Source organism: Saxophila tyrrhenica (assembly GCF_035928015.1).
Source record: "Saxophila tyrrhenica strain CCFEE 5935 chromosome Unknown scaffold_2, whole genome shotgun sequence".
In the NCBI taxonomy this organism is placed as follows: domain Eukaryota; kingdom Fungi; phylum Ascomycota; class Dothideomycetes; order Mycosphaerellales; family Extremaceae; genus Saxophila; species Saxophila tyrrhenica.
This window is the reverse complement of record NW_027041734.1, coordinates 1,097,596-1,112,152: the sequence shown is the minus strand read 5'-3', so window position 1 is coordinate 1,112,152 and position 14,557 is coordinate 1,097,596. Positions and strand designations below refer to the sequence as shown.

The following is a 14,557-nucleotide window of genomic DNA, read 5'->3' as shown; positions in this document are numbered from 1 at the left end:
TGTTATTGTGTAGAGGATTCGGCAAGGAGAAGGGTACAGGTGTCGTTCAATGGGTAACTTTTTTGAGGACGTCCAGAAGGATGCCACTTGGCAAGCTGAGCTTGGACGTGCCGGAATGGACCCCCTTTTCACATGCTTGCTCTCCTGTCATGCAGACTTGGGAGCTTACTCGCAATGGGAACTCTTCAATACGAGATTCTGCAACTACACAGTATACAACTCACGACCCGGTCACCGTGTTGAACCTTTAGGGGCCCCGGTTTGCCCATTGAATAGGCGCCACAGTCTTGCACATGATGGAAGAAACTCAGAAGAATACATGAGCCTGCACATACGCCATCTTAGGTATCCTGTCCACCGACCATTGCCGCTCCATCCTTCCTATCCATCCTGTCCCTGGGCCAACCCCTCACGGCGGCGCATGCGAAACCCTCTGCACCACACTCAAGCGACGCCCATCATCCCCACGAGCAAGCTCAGAAGCACTCCCCGTCCCATGCTCATTCCGCGGCCTCTTCCACCCGTAAAGGATTGCCAGAAACCCAGCTATCCCAACCACCACCACTAGTAGTGCCAACGGGATCCAGTCGCCAGGGTAGAATCGCCTCCGCGGCCCGTTGATGAACATGGGTGCGGTGTAATGCAGATGTGCGCCGGCCTGCGTACATGAGACGTTGAAGTGCTCCCATACGGTCTGAACGTCGGCGGAGTCGTGTTGGCGAAGGCACCAGCCGACTTTGCCGATGAAGTCGTCGATGTTCCAGCAGAGGCAGGACCAGATTTCGTCTGTGGTTGGGGATTCGGTGACGCAGCCACTGAAGCCGGCGTAGCCGTAGAGGCATGGTAAGGCGTCTGGGGGGTAGTTGGGGAAGGTGAGTTGGACGGCGGTGGCGAGTCGTGTGAGGGTTAGGATTGCAATGATAAGAGTATGGCCTCGGAGGTATGTCGTGCTCGTTGGAGGCATGGTGATGTCTCATGGAAAGCTTCAATGAACGTATTGGTGTTTTGCATCTAGTATCACGCTGATGCAGACAGCAGCTCGACTCCAAGCGGCATACAGAAGGGGTTCTTGAGCATGCCAACATGAATCTCCACTCGACGTTGTTGGCACGGAAGGAACATTTGGAACGAGGCAGGAATGGCTTCAAGTTTTGGGCGAGAAGAGACCAACAGCAACGACGATGTTCTTGACATGGACACCAAAGTTACGAGGAAGGAGCTCAGCTGTTGGAAGAATACTCCAGCACCTGGGTACATGTACGCTCATGGATACATCTATGAGGCGCTAAGTACCAACTAAGGAAAAGAGCTCAACATTCGCGTCACTACGAATACTCCCAATGGCCGTCAATCGTCACCCACCCCCTCGGCTTGAGTCTTGCACCGCTCACTGATAAGCACTCGCGCCATAGCCTGGTCCGCGATAGTGATGGCCCGGTGTCTGTTCACCCTCAAAGACCTCCGGCTCAACAAGACTCGGGCTACAATTTGACTCAGCAGTGCGGCCACGCCGAACGCTTCTGCGCAAGCCTATGTCGTATGGATCAACGGTATCGCTCCGGGCATTCCTAGCCACGCTGAAGCCATACCGCTCATCGGCATGGGCGCGTACCCTGTCCCTTGGCCTGCCGCACATCTGCATGCACGGCTTGCCTCCTGTAAACCAGCTCCTTCTCAACCTCACGCTCATCATGTTGGCCATCGTAAGCATCTCGCTCAACGCTCCTCGGCCTCTCGCTGTGGAATCGCTCGTTCCTTAACTTGATCCTACTTCCCTCCCTACTCCAGTCCTCTGTATTCTCCTTCTTCACCTTCTCAAACCCGGCGCTTGGATACACCAACCGAAGCATCTTTCGGACCTCCCGCAGCGAGAAGAAAACGCAGATGCCAAGCAGTAATGAAAGAATGCAGAGAGGCACGACGGCTGCCGCCACGACAGCGCCAGTGCTCATGGTGGAGCCTGTGGACTTACCAGGGCTGGAACTAGAGCTGACGCTCGCCTCTTCGCTGGCTGTCATTACCGCATTGGCAGGGCTCACAGATCTTAGCACTGTGCTGCACGTTTGTGTCAAAGACGCCATCGCTGGTGCGGAGTCGACAGGTAGTGGTTTACGCCTTGGATGATGGAATATGTCTGTTGTCGAGTTCGACCGAAAACGTTCCGTTTCTGGAGCTTGAGAACGTGGGCATTGATTCAATGTGTCCGGACCGCAAAGCTGATGACATGGCTGTGACTCGCCGCTTCACTTGTTTCCATGCCGGAGCAAATAGTCGTGGCTAGGCCGTGCTTGTTATCAGTGCAAGCGGTGGTGGAAACGCACGTCCTAGGCACAGCTGATGCATACGCAGTGCAGAGCTCAAGTAGCCTCAATGAGCCTACAACGCGGAGTTGTAGTGTACATCATACGATTCCTGTACAGCGCTGTCCGCTCTCACACAGCCGGTGACCGTAAAAGCGCTGGTAGCACAGTCATGTAATAACTCGACATCGCAGCGGGATGGTTTTTGGCATTCATACGAAAGCGTAAGGCTCACTGTCGTGATGACGGATAGCTCACCATAGGCGAATTCCTCCTCTGTCTCCTCTGTAATGGAGCTGGCTGTGGCCGGAGCGTGCTAGGAGGAGCAGTCAGCTGATGTTCGCTCCGTTCAAACTAAAGTTGCATTGAAGCCTTACTAAGGATTGCTCCCATCGTACTGCGGCTGCCTTGTCCCCGGACCGTTAAATTGCCGGTCTCCTGCACCACCAGCCAACTGATCAAGTGATGGAGGAGTCCCCATCACCCGCTCAAATCGCTCCCGCTTCTCTCTATCCCACCGATCCGGTTCCGTAGAAAACACATCTTTCCGCCCCTCCCCCGTCCCATGCACAAACCGCTGATCCTTCCCCCAATGCCCATCCGGCATCGGCCTCACGTACCTCAACTCAAGCGACCCCCTATGATTCTTGAACACCTCACTCTCACCGTGGGTCTCTCGCGCCTGTACCGGAACATTGCGCATCACGAAATCCTTCGCCCTCTCATCCAGCACCGGGCGTGGACCGGTCCTGTTGATGGGTTGCGGGACGTAAGGCTGTTCACCTGGCGCAGCGGTAGTGGGCGGTTGGGAAAGTCGCATGTCCCTTTTGCGGCGGTGGCGCTTTTTGTAGTAGGTGTGCAGGAATTTTGCAATGAAGAGGAGGAGAGTGAGCAGAGCAAGGGAGATTGCGATCAGCGAGATGATCATGCTGAGCGAGAGGGCGTGGACTTCTTTTGCGTTGCTAAGGAACGTGGCGGTGGGAGTTGAAGATGGTGGTGTGGTGGGTGTAGGCGTTGTGTGGGAGTTGCTGCAATGTGCGGAGGGACTGGGTGATGCTAGAGATAGATGGGTTGCAGTCAGGCGTTTGCGGGTGGTCACCATCTGCTTCGGCGGAGATAGAATGGTCTGGGCCGAGACACGCGGACGGCCGGTGGTATGTTGGGAAAGCTCAGTCGGCGATGGTGGGCGCTTCAAGGAAACAGTTGCAATCCCTCTGGTGGTCTCCAATCTATCCGGTGGTCTTTGGGTAGGTTGGAGGGTCGCTGTTGGGGGTGGCCTCTCAGATGTAGATAGCGGTGGTCCCAAGATTACCATGGGGTGCGTCTTCGCCGGTATTGTCGTGTTCTGCGGTGGGTGTGTAGGTGTTCTTATCACGGTGGCTGTAGGATGTGGATCCGTCGGTGCCAGCTCACTGGCCGACGGTCGGAGTTGTCGTCGCAGTATCATGGTGGTGTCGGCGATCCGTGGACAAGGCCGCAGCCACAGAAGGCATTGTAAACTGGTAGGTGCTCCTTCAAATGATTGCAAGAAGTACTTGCTTGCTGTGGGGGTCACACGCTGTCCACATGGCTTTGCGTCCGCGGTGCCATCCCTGAGTAGCCGTCTAGCAAACTAATGAGCCATCAGCACTCGCGCATAGCCAAATCCCAAACGGTGTACTCACCACTCGCAATGAACACTCGACTACCACCCTTTCAACGCCATAACCTTCCTCCACACCGCCGTCCTCTCCTCCGTAACCGTCGTCCCCACACACCCGGTCAAATACCCCTCCCACCCCTCCTCCGTCCCCTGCTCCAACCCCCGCCTCACATCCTCCCCACACTGCGTAGCCAAAAACCACGCCGCGCTCCCAAAACCCCACATATCCCCATTCACCGTCCCCAACACCGCTTCCGGACCCTCTTGTTCCGCTTGCTCAACCTCCTCCATCCCAATCCCGCAGTTCTGGCACACAGTCGCCAGCCACGTGGCGTATTTGAGGTTATACTCTGGACTCTGCATATTCCTCGTCCCCTGCCCTGGCACGCCGGGGAAGTGGTTCTTGGCGTATTGGAAGTTGGCGGATTCGTAGAGGATGAGGGCGAGGAGGGCGGCTTGGGTGGCGAAGGAGGGGAGGTAGTAGTTCTGGAAGGAGAGGGCGAGGTAGGGGGCGGCTTGGGATGCGGTGCGGCATTCGCCGGGGGCGGGTGGGGAGGCGCAGGTGCGGGTTGAGGGGGCGATTTTGAGGATGGAGGCGGCGGTGAGGGTACGGGATGAGGTGAGGGGTTGGGCGTGGGTGGGAAGGGTGGCGGCCAGCGCGAGGAGGGAGAAAAGGGAGATGTGCATGCTAGAGACGTGTCGAAGAAAGAGTGTGGGTATGCTTAGAGTTTCCCTGGACAAGAAACGTTTTGCGGTGGTGCACAGAAGGAAAAAGACGAAATCATAGGAAAGAGACGAAATCATTAAAGTGGAAGTGTGCTTCAGTAGCATAAGCATAGACCTTGCTTGCAAAATGCGTCTGAGATTCATCCTACCCTGTAATGCCTTTGTGGTTCAGAGTGTCGTGTATGGCAAGCATGTCAAGTTTGACATGTGCTTCACCTTGTGCCTCACCATGCGCTGCTGGCGGGTGCGACCAATCACGAGCGGAATTGGCCGACTACATTTCTCGATACCAGACAGCAGGAGAGGTCGCATGCGAATGCCACGAGCCTGTTAGTTCAACGTTTTGCCAGCGAATATTGTACGTGCTTGCCAATGAGCAGTCTCTCTGTAGCATCAAACTTAGCCGGTGAAGCCACGCAGGTAAAGCGTCTTGTGTTCAACGCTAGCTGTACAACGTGGACGAGCGAGCCATTAGAAGGAGCCAGAGAATCACGGCTCTTCTTCGAGAGCACTTTTCCTCTGAATTCGTGTCCAGAGAAGCTCCAAGAACCACGTAGGTGCAATTTGTGAGACCGGCCTCGGGGGCCAAAACCCAGGCCGCCGCCGTTCTCTCGCCTGCCGCCTGCATCATCAGTCACCGGCAGACTGGCTCCAGAGTGGCAAGCAGCAAGCTTCCACCAGTGCTTCGGTGTCCGAGGACAGCATCCCAAACGCAATCGTGCGATATGTCGTCAATGGGGGCCAAAAGCACGGGTTAGACGGGATCTCCAAGGAGGAGTCACGTTCCTGCGTATCGAAGGCTGCATGTCGGATGAAGTGATTGGCGGAGCAGGGAAGGTGGAACTCTAGAACCTCACGTTCCGGTGAAGGGCTTAGCGTCTGCGCCTCAGGCAGGGTGGTTGGTCGTGATCACAGATTGCTTGGTCATACGACGGTCGACGAAGTAGAATCGAACAGATATAGGTGTTGCTAGGTGGAACGTCTCCAATGTGCGTTTGTCGTCTCATGTCGTGCCCAGTTCGTACGAAAGTGAAGTTGCTGCTTGTGTGAACTTATAGCAGTCGGAAGCACTGCCCCCGACCTGTGGGGCTTCGAAGCTTAATCAGCAGTGCAGGCAGCAGTCGTCGTTGCCTTCCAGGTCGTCTTCCAGTTCGCGTCTTTACTCACTCTGCTCGCACCACTTCCGATCTCCCATCGCGCAACCTCAGGCGGAGCCCATTGAGCCAGACCCCGCAGACGACGTCAAAGCATTCGTGGCCACGCTCGACTTCCACCCTGCCAGATAGTGGACGCCTGGAGGCCAGCTTGACTACTACTTCACCCATCCTCCACGGCCACGGCGACTTGTCACAAACACCGCCCTCGAGTCTCCCCAGTTTGATGCAGAGGAGAAGCTTCTAAGCGAGCCGCCTTCCGAACCACACACCGGCCGCATCTACACTCCTCGCAAGGTGAGTCACCGCCGCCCTGCATGTTCGCCGCCCATAGCTAATGACTGCCCCAGGATACCGCCCGCTCCATCCTTTCCCCCACTCGGTACTTCGCCTCGAACCATCCCGCAACATGGCCTCCGCCGCCGCCAACTCTCGCCGCCGGCCCGCCCATGCCAACATGACTCCCTCATTAATCGATTCCTTCCAGAACATGTCTCTCCGCAAGGGCGACACCTTTCATCCTACCAACAACACCGTCGACAACGACTTCTGGGACCCGCTTGAGTCGAGAGCCCAGTCACCGCCCGCTCGCTCCACAACATGCCCCAAGTCGCTTGAGGATCTGCTTCTGGGCGCTGGCGATCGTCGCACCGCAGAGCTTCTCGCAAGGGTGGATAAAGCTGTCGAGACCCAGTCGAAGCTGGCCTTGAGCCACATCCTGACTGAGCCAGAGGTTCTTCCTGTACCCACATTCACGGTACACGACACCTCCATTGAAGAGCGACCAATCAGCAAGGCCCGCTCTCACAGTCACGGCTCGGACAGTGGTCTCGGTACGAGCATCTCCGGTTCTGACATCTCCGATGCAGGCATGACCGCCTCTGGTGAGTCTGCCTCGTGGAGAACCCGACACTGACAACATCCGCTAACATGTCGTACAGCGTCTCCGGTCAAAGAATCCATGACGGGCATCTCAGCCGCCACTGAGCAGCGCGGTCTGAGCAAGTACGCGTGCGAGCAAATCCACAAGCACATCGTGAACCCCATTCTCCGAGAAGAGAAGCTCAAAGAATTCCACGGCTTGATCAAGGAGGTTCCCAGCCGTATCGGGAACAAGGAGATCAAGAACCTGCGTGACCTAGAAAAGACGTTGATCTTTCTAGCACCGGTAAGTGAAACACGCCCGTCTCACGTCGGGGTGCTTGTTTACTCATGGTGTTCGGCGTTAAGGACTACTCGCGCTCCCCATACAAATATCTCGCCTTTTGCGAACGTACGATCCGCGTCCTCCACACGACTGTCACGACCCTTCACGAGTCCGACCAGCGCGCTCCGGCAGACCGACCATACACGCAGGGCTACTTTTTTGATTTGGTGGAGCAGGTGCGTTTGGGATCGTTTAACATCTTCTCCCAGGCAGCAGTTATTGACAATGTTCCATAGATCCGCAGATACGCTCAGATCCTCGCTGTCACCCGCGAGAAGCAAGAGAGGGGCGAGAAGCTCAACGAGATGGATTACACCCCGTAAGTGAGCTCCTTCCGATCCAGCGATTGGCTTGATGCGGTATCCTGCACGATGTCTGTTCTTGGGCACCGCCACCGCCAAGCCCTGTTGGTGTTTGATAGCCGGAGGGCACTGCACCAGGATCACGGCCCGGCTGGCGGCTCATGATCGACATCGTGCGGGATATAAAGCCCAATGTCCCGCTGCGGACAGCTGGCACACGGGTTGACTCCTACATTGTATCACGTGCTAACACCTACCTGCAGGGATGAAAGTGTCTCACTCATTGGTGGGGTGAGTCACAATGGCAAGCCGGCTGAGCTTGTTCGTCACAAGGACGGCAAGACTATAAGTATCGCCACCGACCATCACCTCTCGCCTGAGGATGTTGCGTCTGCCTCAATGAAGCGTCCGATGGAAGACATCGACGTCGACGAGGACGATGTCCTCCGGTCCATGGCGCGGCGGAAGAAGAACGCCAAACCGGAGATTCACGAGTGCTCGCTGTGCGACAAGGAGTTCAAGCGCCCTTGCGACCTCACCAAGCATCTCAAGACTCACGAGCGCCCGTGGAAGTGCCCAGACGACAAGTGCAAATACCACGACCACGGCTGGCCGACTGAGAAGGAGCGTGACCGCCACGTCAACGACAAGCACTCCGCCGCTCCATCGCTCTACCGCTGCCTGTTCCCTCCATGCCCGTACACCTCCAAGCGTGAAAGCAACTGCAAGCAGCACATGGAGAAGGCTCACGGCTGGGACTACGTTCGCTCAAAGAACAATGGCAAAGGTCGCGCCAGCGTTGCACGGCTGCCTAAAGGTTCCGTCTCGCAATCGCCGGCCTCAACAATGTTCACACCCAACACACCCATCCTTCCATCGCCGTCGATGGGCTCATACGCCTCCGCATCGGAGTCATCACGCCACGGCTCCATGCCACCACCAGCTGCCGGACCAAGCAACTTCGGTACACCGGCTTTCACCCACCCATCACCAGACTTCAGCGGCCACTTCAACATGAACTTCGACTTCAACAACATGGGCGACGGCTTCGCTTCGTCGTCTGCCTGGCCCATGACTCCAGCCATGAGCGACGACCGCCGCCAATCCTGCGACACGCTGTCTTCATCCGGAGGCCTCCAGCTCGATGGCTCCGCGTTCGATGATGGCATCTCACCAGACGATCTTGGCTACAACGGCTTCAATTTCAACGACTTCACCTTCCCCACCCAGCCCCAACAACAGCAAATCACACCAAACTCCAACATCGCGCCCAGCATCGGCAGCAACAACGGCATGCAAGCATCTCCTGGCGCCCAGCTCGACCAGACGTTCACTTACGATGCGATGGCCGTCGACAACGGCTTCGACACCGGTGACTTCACCCTCTATGACGGCGGCGCTAGTTCGTCCGGCGGTGCTTCGATGTTCCCATCGCTTCATGAAGGAGCAGGAAGCTGGGGCAACTTCACCGGTCATTTTGACCACCAGCACGTGGCATCGATGCCGACCGGAAACAGCACACTCGACGATCTCTTCCCAGAATTGAAGGGACACTAGACGGAAACAGCTGAAGCCGCGCGGTCAGTCTTACGCACGATGAAGTGGTTGGCTTTACCCGATTGAGAACGGAGGAGAAGAAACCCCAAGACTCAACCAAAAACAATCGGCAGCATCGAGATGGCGTTCTCTTGTGGGACTTTCTACCCGGCTTAGAGGCTGGTTGAGGGAGGAGCAAATACGGAACTGGTTCTACTACTGGACATCAAGAATGTGAACAAGGGAAGACCAGAATGACTTTGAATGACGACACAGGGATTTTTTTTTTGATGGATGGATGCGACACCTCTCCTATAATGGATTGAAGGTTATGTAGCTTTAAATGATTATGGGCATGGGAATGAATGAACCGGCTATCAAAAGCTGGGTTTCAAGGACGATGATACCTCTTTTCATTCTCATCCTACTCATTACAACTTGGTCGCATCGTACCAAATCGACATTTTTGTATTCCAGCAAATGAGGGGTACGGTAAAGGTGAAGGTAAGCGTTTTGATATCCATTAGTTGCAGCGCTGGTTCGGCCAGTCAGAGGGGGGGTTGATGATGCTTATTATCGACCCGACTGCTTCGGACTTCATGTTCTTGGCCAACCAGTCCAACCACTTCTCCTCCTCTGATGACCACCACCCAAGTCCCTGCTTCTGCTCCTGCTCTACTGTGCCAAAGACTATACGTGTACATGTAGGTAACTGGTGGTAAGCGATGACGTCCCTCTCCCCATCATGGCCACTCTGCCTTACCTCAACCCCGCCCGTCAAACCCCCCTCCTCAGTCCTGCCCCGCTCCGCTCCCATGGTACGGCTCCCAGACAGGACATTTTCGCCATCTTCGGCGCGTGGGTTCGCAGACGAGGGAGGGGAGGGTCAGGCTTTGCTGGAGTTTGATGGTGCTGCACCGACGATGGCGATGGAGTGTGGCTATAATATGTACATGGCCCCTCGTTTGCTTCTTCTTCTTCTTCTTCTTCTTTCCCTTCTGATGGATTTCTCGTTCTGCTTTTGCGAAGTGCTGGACAAACATACATCTGCTGCTCGCAACCCCAGTTCCGTGCAAGTCGTACTCGTGCCCAGAGCACCAAGGTCGTACTTCGACGACATTCTTTACGACCAGCGCCATGGTATCCTCTACACCTCAGATCAACGACCGCTTCGAGTTCGAAACCAGCTCATGCGAAGTTGAGCGCTGGCGCATGGGAATTGAGGGGATAGAACGCATACGGCACCAACCTCCTCCATCCGTCACCCTACGCAACAATGGAGTGGTGCTCCAAGACGCCGCACCAGCAGTACCAGAGTCGATGGACCTGATCAGCCCTGCCACCGTCGACTGCGTATCAGGCATATTTTCTAACTTCGAGACGCCGGGTCTTGTCGTCACGCAGCGTGAGCGTCGTGCATCTATGTCCACGTCTGCCAGCCAGATCGCGCAGGCCGGTGCTCCTGTCCTTAGCCAAGAAGATACGACTGAGGCAGAAGAGGGAGTGATGGAGGATGCTCCTCTTCGTCGATCCTGGAAGCCAGTGGACAGCACCAGCATCAAGTCATCGGGCTCCAAGCGCAAGCGGAGCCCAGGCGGGGGCACTAGGGAGAACATATTTCGCAAAGCAAGCCGGGGCGCCAAGCAGGCCATCTCAGACATGGCCGCGTTTGTGAAGCGAGACTCGGGCTACGCCTCGCTTCCGTCGAGTCCTTTGAACAAGACGCCTGCCACGCCGTCGTCGCTACTGGGCGTCAGTTTTCCGAAGGAAGAAGTGGCTCAGAGCCCTCCGGGAGGGTTTGGCAATGCGGTGCTTAAACCGCCTCCTCCAGGCTTGGTCCTCGCCGAATCCTGGTCAGAAGAGCCGTCGTCTGAAGAGTCGTCTTCCGAAGAACCGTCACCGGCCACATCGACGTCTGAGGAGCGGAGACCCAAAAGGAATCTAATCGGCATCAAAGCGCGAGACTCCGTGGAACACATGCGAGACATGGGCCTGCAATTGCATCGCGTTGACGCAAACGTCGAGCTCCCTACCACAAGAGGCAGAGGCAAGTCGCTGTTCACGAGGAGCATCATCCCCCCGGAATGCGCCATCAACCCTGAGGCCTATGCATACGCCATGGCCGCGTGCGAGAAGAAAGACGGGTTGATGTTAGCAAGGCTTCGCCGCATGTCGAAGAGCTTCTTCGGCCGTCGTTCGGCGCCGCCGGTGGCGAGGGAGCAGAATGTCGACCATGAGGATCCGAAGGTGCGGAATCAGTTCGCCGATGTCCTTGAGAAGTCGCTCAAAGATGTTGAGACAGAGCGGGAGAAGAGGTTCCGTGCGATGGATGGTAATCGTACGTCCGAGGCTACGCAGCAGCGCGCGGCCGAGTCTTACAGGGCAGAGGCGAGCGAGCGACGGGAGAGATTTGCGGAAGCTGGGGTGCTGGATCCGGATGAGGAGGAGAGGGAGGACTTTCGGGGGAGAAGGTTGCGGAGTAGGCAGGCGGATCTCTATAGGCATCTGTAATGCAGGTAGCGGCCAGCCATCAGAGTGGCTTAATATCAGCAGCGGTGAAGCGCTGCAGTAACCCGACGTTCCAGTCTTGAAACTTCCTGGCGCCTTCCGGGAGTAGTTGAGCGCTGTCGTCAAGAAGCTTGTGCAGAGTCTGGGCTTCTTCATCTAGCACACGTAGCTCGTCTTCGGCCAGCGAAGCCGCTGTTAGTCGTTCAGGTATGTCTTGCTCAGACGGATCCAACTCCTGCCATAGGACCTTAACCACTCTGGTGGGCTCTGGTGATTCCGAAGCAGAAGATGATATTGTGAGATCGGGAGTGAACAGCCAGAGCTTCATGGTCTTGTCGCCAACATGGACAATGAACTTGCGCACGCCTTTGGTGTCCATGGCGCAGAGCAAGAGACAGGCGAGCCACTTTTGTTTGTCGTATGACACTGATGACTTATGCTCTCTCGACGACACAGAGAGGTTGAGTTTGCGCAGCCTGTAGCCACCAGTCGTGCTTTCAACGTGTCCAATGGTGGAATTACACTGAGTACATTCGAGGAGAGAGTCAATCTGACTTGCTCGTACCTACAATGATAGAAGCCTCAGCAGGTGCACAAACGCAGACGGCGCGATAGGGTGGTGAGAATGCTTCGTGTATGTATCTAAACACATTATCCCATACAAGCCCATGGATCTCCGGACTGCATGGTGAAACTGCTAGACTTGCGACAGCGTCTTTCACCCGACCTACCATCGCTTGCGCGAGGCTGATACAGGCTTCCAGCGAGTCTGTGACTTGATGTTGGACGCTTTGTATCCCGACTACCACCTGTAGTGTCCACCTTGCGGCGCAGGAGTGTCGGTTCTTTTCGGCCCGTGTAGATGCAGCAGAACAAGGTAGGGAATATTGTGGTGTGAAGAGTAAAAGTAGGAAGATTTTACCTCGACGTTGGCGCAATCCACCGGCAGCAGCAGGAAGTCTAGCGGGTCGACCATGCCAACACCTGCCTCAAGTGCCAGCTGGCTGCCTGCAGCATAGCCTTTCTTTTCACCCTCGCCGTTCTCGTGGGCGTGAGGTTCGTGAGGTTTGTGACAATGCCAGAATTCCATCATCTCCGCCCAGCCTTCGGAGGGAAGATCCTTCCATGTCTGAACCTTCCCACGTTCAAGGAGTGGCATATCACACATCCTGCAGCGGATCGCAGTGTCAGCCGTCAACGTATCCGCGGTCCAGGGAATGACGTTGCCATCGTCAGACTGGCCATTTGGGAGGAAGCCTTTGCTATCTGGCTTCAGCTCCTTTTCTTCGAGCTGAATACGGAAGCTGAGGTCTCTTGATGGTATGGCCGGGATGGTGAAGATGACATTGCTTTGCCTGTTTGGTGAGAGATTGACAGGAAGTGTTATGCTTGCTGTCTGGCCCTCATGGGTTAGTGTCAGGAGACTGCCGTCTGCTGAAAGAGTGGCTTTGGTCTCCTTGTTTGAGACTGTGGCGAGCGAAGCCTGGAGGGATAGTGTGCGTATGTTGATGAGGTGCTCGACGTAGAGGTGTATCATGGTGGCTTGGTCCTGGTAGTCGCCATCCATTGAGTCTGGCGTGTGTTCAGGAGTGGCAATGGGGTAAGTGTGAAGTCCCAGTAGATGTTTGTCCCGTTAGTTTTGGGCGTGGTCGTACGATAGCGCGGGTTCGCAGTGGAGTTGGCCAAATTCGAGGGGATTGAACTCGACCTCTCGGAGCCATTGTGTGCCAGCAACGACTCTGCCTAAGATGACATTATAGCAGGAACGACAGACAAGAATAACCAAGCATGGCCGACGAAAAGTTCATACCGCTGGGCCACATCGTTGTCACAGGCGGATCCGGCTTCCTTGGAAATCACATCGTCTCCCTCCTCGCATCGCGCAAGGCATATACGAAGCTCACCGTCCTCGACCTGAAGAAGCCCGCCGAACCTATACCAGGTGTGAACTACCAAGATGCCGACCTCACCAACTACGATGCGCTCCTCTCCGTCTTCCAGAGTCTCAAGGCGGACGCCGTCGTGCACACCGCTAGCCCAATCCATTCTATGGGGAACAAGGAGTTGATGTACAAGGTCAATGTTGAAGGAACCAAGAACGTAGTCAGAGCGTGTCAAGAGACTGGGGTGAAAGCAATGGTTCACACATCCACGGCCAGCGTGGTTCACGACACCAAGTCGGACCTGGTCAACGCGAACGAAGAATACCCTCTCATCATGGGCAAGGACCAGCCTGAATACTACACTGTCACCAAGGCTCAAGCAGAGATCCACGTTCTTGCTTCCAACCGCACCAAGGAATACCCAAAATTCCTCACCGCTGCTCTTCGACCATCAGCCATGTTTGGCGAAGGCGACGTACAGCTCATTCCACCGGGTCTCAGCGCATACTACAAAGGGCAGACGAAAGTTCAAATAGGCCAAAATGACAACCTGTTTGACTTCACCAACATCGTAAACGTTGCGCATGCGCATCACCTCGCGCTTGCGGCGCTATTAGCGACGCGCGAACGCGAGGACAAAGGCGGCAGTGCTCCACTCGACCACGAGAAGGTTGACGGCGAAGCCTTCTTCATCACCAACGACTCGCCGGTTTACTTCTTCGACTTTGCGCGCAGTGTTTGGGCCGCGGCAGGAGACAAGACGGAGCTCAAGCAGGTCTGGACGCTGAGCAAGGACGTCGGTCTGCTTATCGCGACGCTAATGGAGCTGGTGTTCTGGCTCTTCAGAATGGGCAAGCCGAATTTGACAAGGCAGCAGGTGCAGTATACGTGCATGACGCGGTACTTCAATATCGACAAGGCGAAGAGGAGGTTAGGGTACATGCCTGTGGTGTCGATGCAGGAAGGGGTAGACAAGGGCGTGAAAGATGCGTTGTACAGGGGTGTGGTGCGAGGTCAGCCAATGGACTTGAAGGGGAAGAAAAACCAATAGGAGAGGTTTTGTATCAACTTACACATTTTGGATGTTCGAGATGCTGTTTTCTCTAAGGTTCCGCCAAGACTGCGGTCAGCTCCTTTTCTACAGGCGTGGAAGGCTGCTTGAGTGCTTACACCACCACTCCATAGGTCTTGGAATGGAGGATATCAAGTTTAGATCCACTCACGTGGGTTACTTCGACACTGACGGCACTGTCGCAAAGGTCAGCAAAATCGGTGAAGTGCATAAGTAGGTACATTTCT

At 55.7% G+C, this 14,557-nt stretch overlaps 8 protein-coding genes across 8 annotated transcripts; 3 read left to right on the top strand and 5 right to left on the bottom strand.

Moving 5' to 3' along the window:
* Positions 1-409: 409 nt before the first annotated feature.
* LTR77_001533 (uncharacterized protein) lies at positions 410-964 on the bottom strand (the record flags this gene model as incomplete). The annotated part of the gene is made up of 1 exon (XM_064798795.1): positions 410-964. The coding sequence occupies one exon, from the start codon at positions 962-964 to the stop codon at positions 410-412; it is 555 nt and encodes a 184-aa protein (XP_064663122.1).
* A 628-nt stretch (positions 965-1,592) lies between these two features.
* On the bottom strand, positions 1,593-1,952 carry LTR77_001532 (uncharacterized protein; the record flags this gene model as incomplete). The annotated part of the gene is made up of 1 exon (XM_064798794.1): positions 1,593-1,952. The coding sequence occupies one exon, from the start codon at positions 1,950-1,952 to the stop codon at positions 1,593-1,595; it is 360 nt and encodes a 119-aa protein (XP_064663121.1).
* A 724-nt stretch (positions 1,953-2,676) lies between these two features.
* LTR77_001531 (uncharacterized protein) lies at positions 2,677-3,747 on the bottom strand (the record flags this gene model as incomplete). The annotated part of the gene is made up of 1 exon (XM_064798793.1): positions 2,677-3,747. One exon carries the CDS (start codon positions 3,745-3,747, stop codon positions 2,677-2,679), a length of 1,071 nt encoding a protein of 356 aa, XP_064663120.1.
* A 237-nt stretch (positions 3,748-3,984) lies between these two features.
* LTR77_001530 (uncharacterized protein) lies at positions 3,985-4,629 on the bottom strand (the record flags this gene model as incomplete). The annotated part of the gene is made up of 1 exon (XM_064798792.1): positions 3,985-4,629. One exon carries the CDS (start codon positions 4,627-4,629, stop codon positions 3,985-3,987), a length of 645 nt encoding a protein of 214 aa, XP_064663119.1.
* A 1,602-nt stretch (positions 4,630-6,231) lies between these two features.
* LTR77_001529 (uncharacterized protein) lies at positions 6,232-8,888 on the top strand (the record flags this gene model as incomplete). Its single annotated transcript, XM_064798791.1, has 5 exons — positions 6,232-6,706; positions 6,764-6,990; positions 7,053-7,205; positions 7,266-7,348; positions 7,595-8,888. The coding sequence occupies 5 exons, from the start codon at positions 6,232-6,234 to the stop codon at positions 8,886-8,888; spliced, it is 2,232 nt and encodes a 743-aa protein (XP_064663118.1).
* Positions 8,889-10,004: 1,116 nt separating this feature from the next.
* On the top strand, positions 10,005-11,378 carry LTR77_001528 (uncharacterized protein; the record flags this gene model as incomplete). The annotated part of the gene is made up of 1 exon (XM_064798790.1): positions 10,005-11,378. The coding sequence occupies one exon, from the start codon at positions 10,005-10,007 to the stop codon at positions 11,376-11,378; it is 1,374 nt and encodes a 457-aa protein (XP_064663117.1).
* Positions 11,379-11,397: 19 nt separating this feature from the next.
* Positions 11,398-12,942, bottom strand: LTR77_001527 (uncharacterized protein; the record flags this gene model as incomplete). The annotated part of the gene is made up of 2 exons (XM_064798789.1): positions 11,398-11,940; positions 12,298-12,942. The coding sequence occupies 2 exons, from the start codon at positions 12,940-12,942 to the stop codon at positions 11,398-11,400; spliced, it is 1,188 nt and encodes a 395-aa protein (XP_064663116.1).
* Positions 12,943-13,163: 221 nt separating this feature from the next.
* Positions 13,164-14,309, top strand: ERG26 (erg26, C-3 sterol dehydrogenase; the record flags this gene model as incomplete). Its single annotated transcript, XM_064798788.1, has 1 exon — positions 13,164-14,309. One exon carries the CDS (start codon positions 13,164-13,166, stop codon positions 14,307-14,309), a length of 1,146 nt encoding a protein of 381 aa, XP_064663115.1.
* Positions 14,310-14,557: the final 248 nt, after the last annotated feature.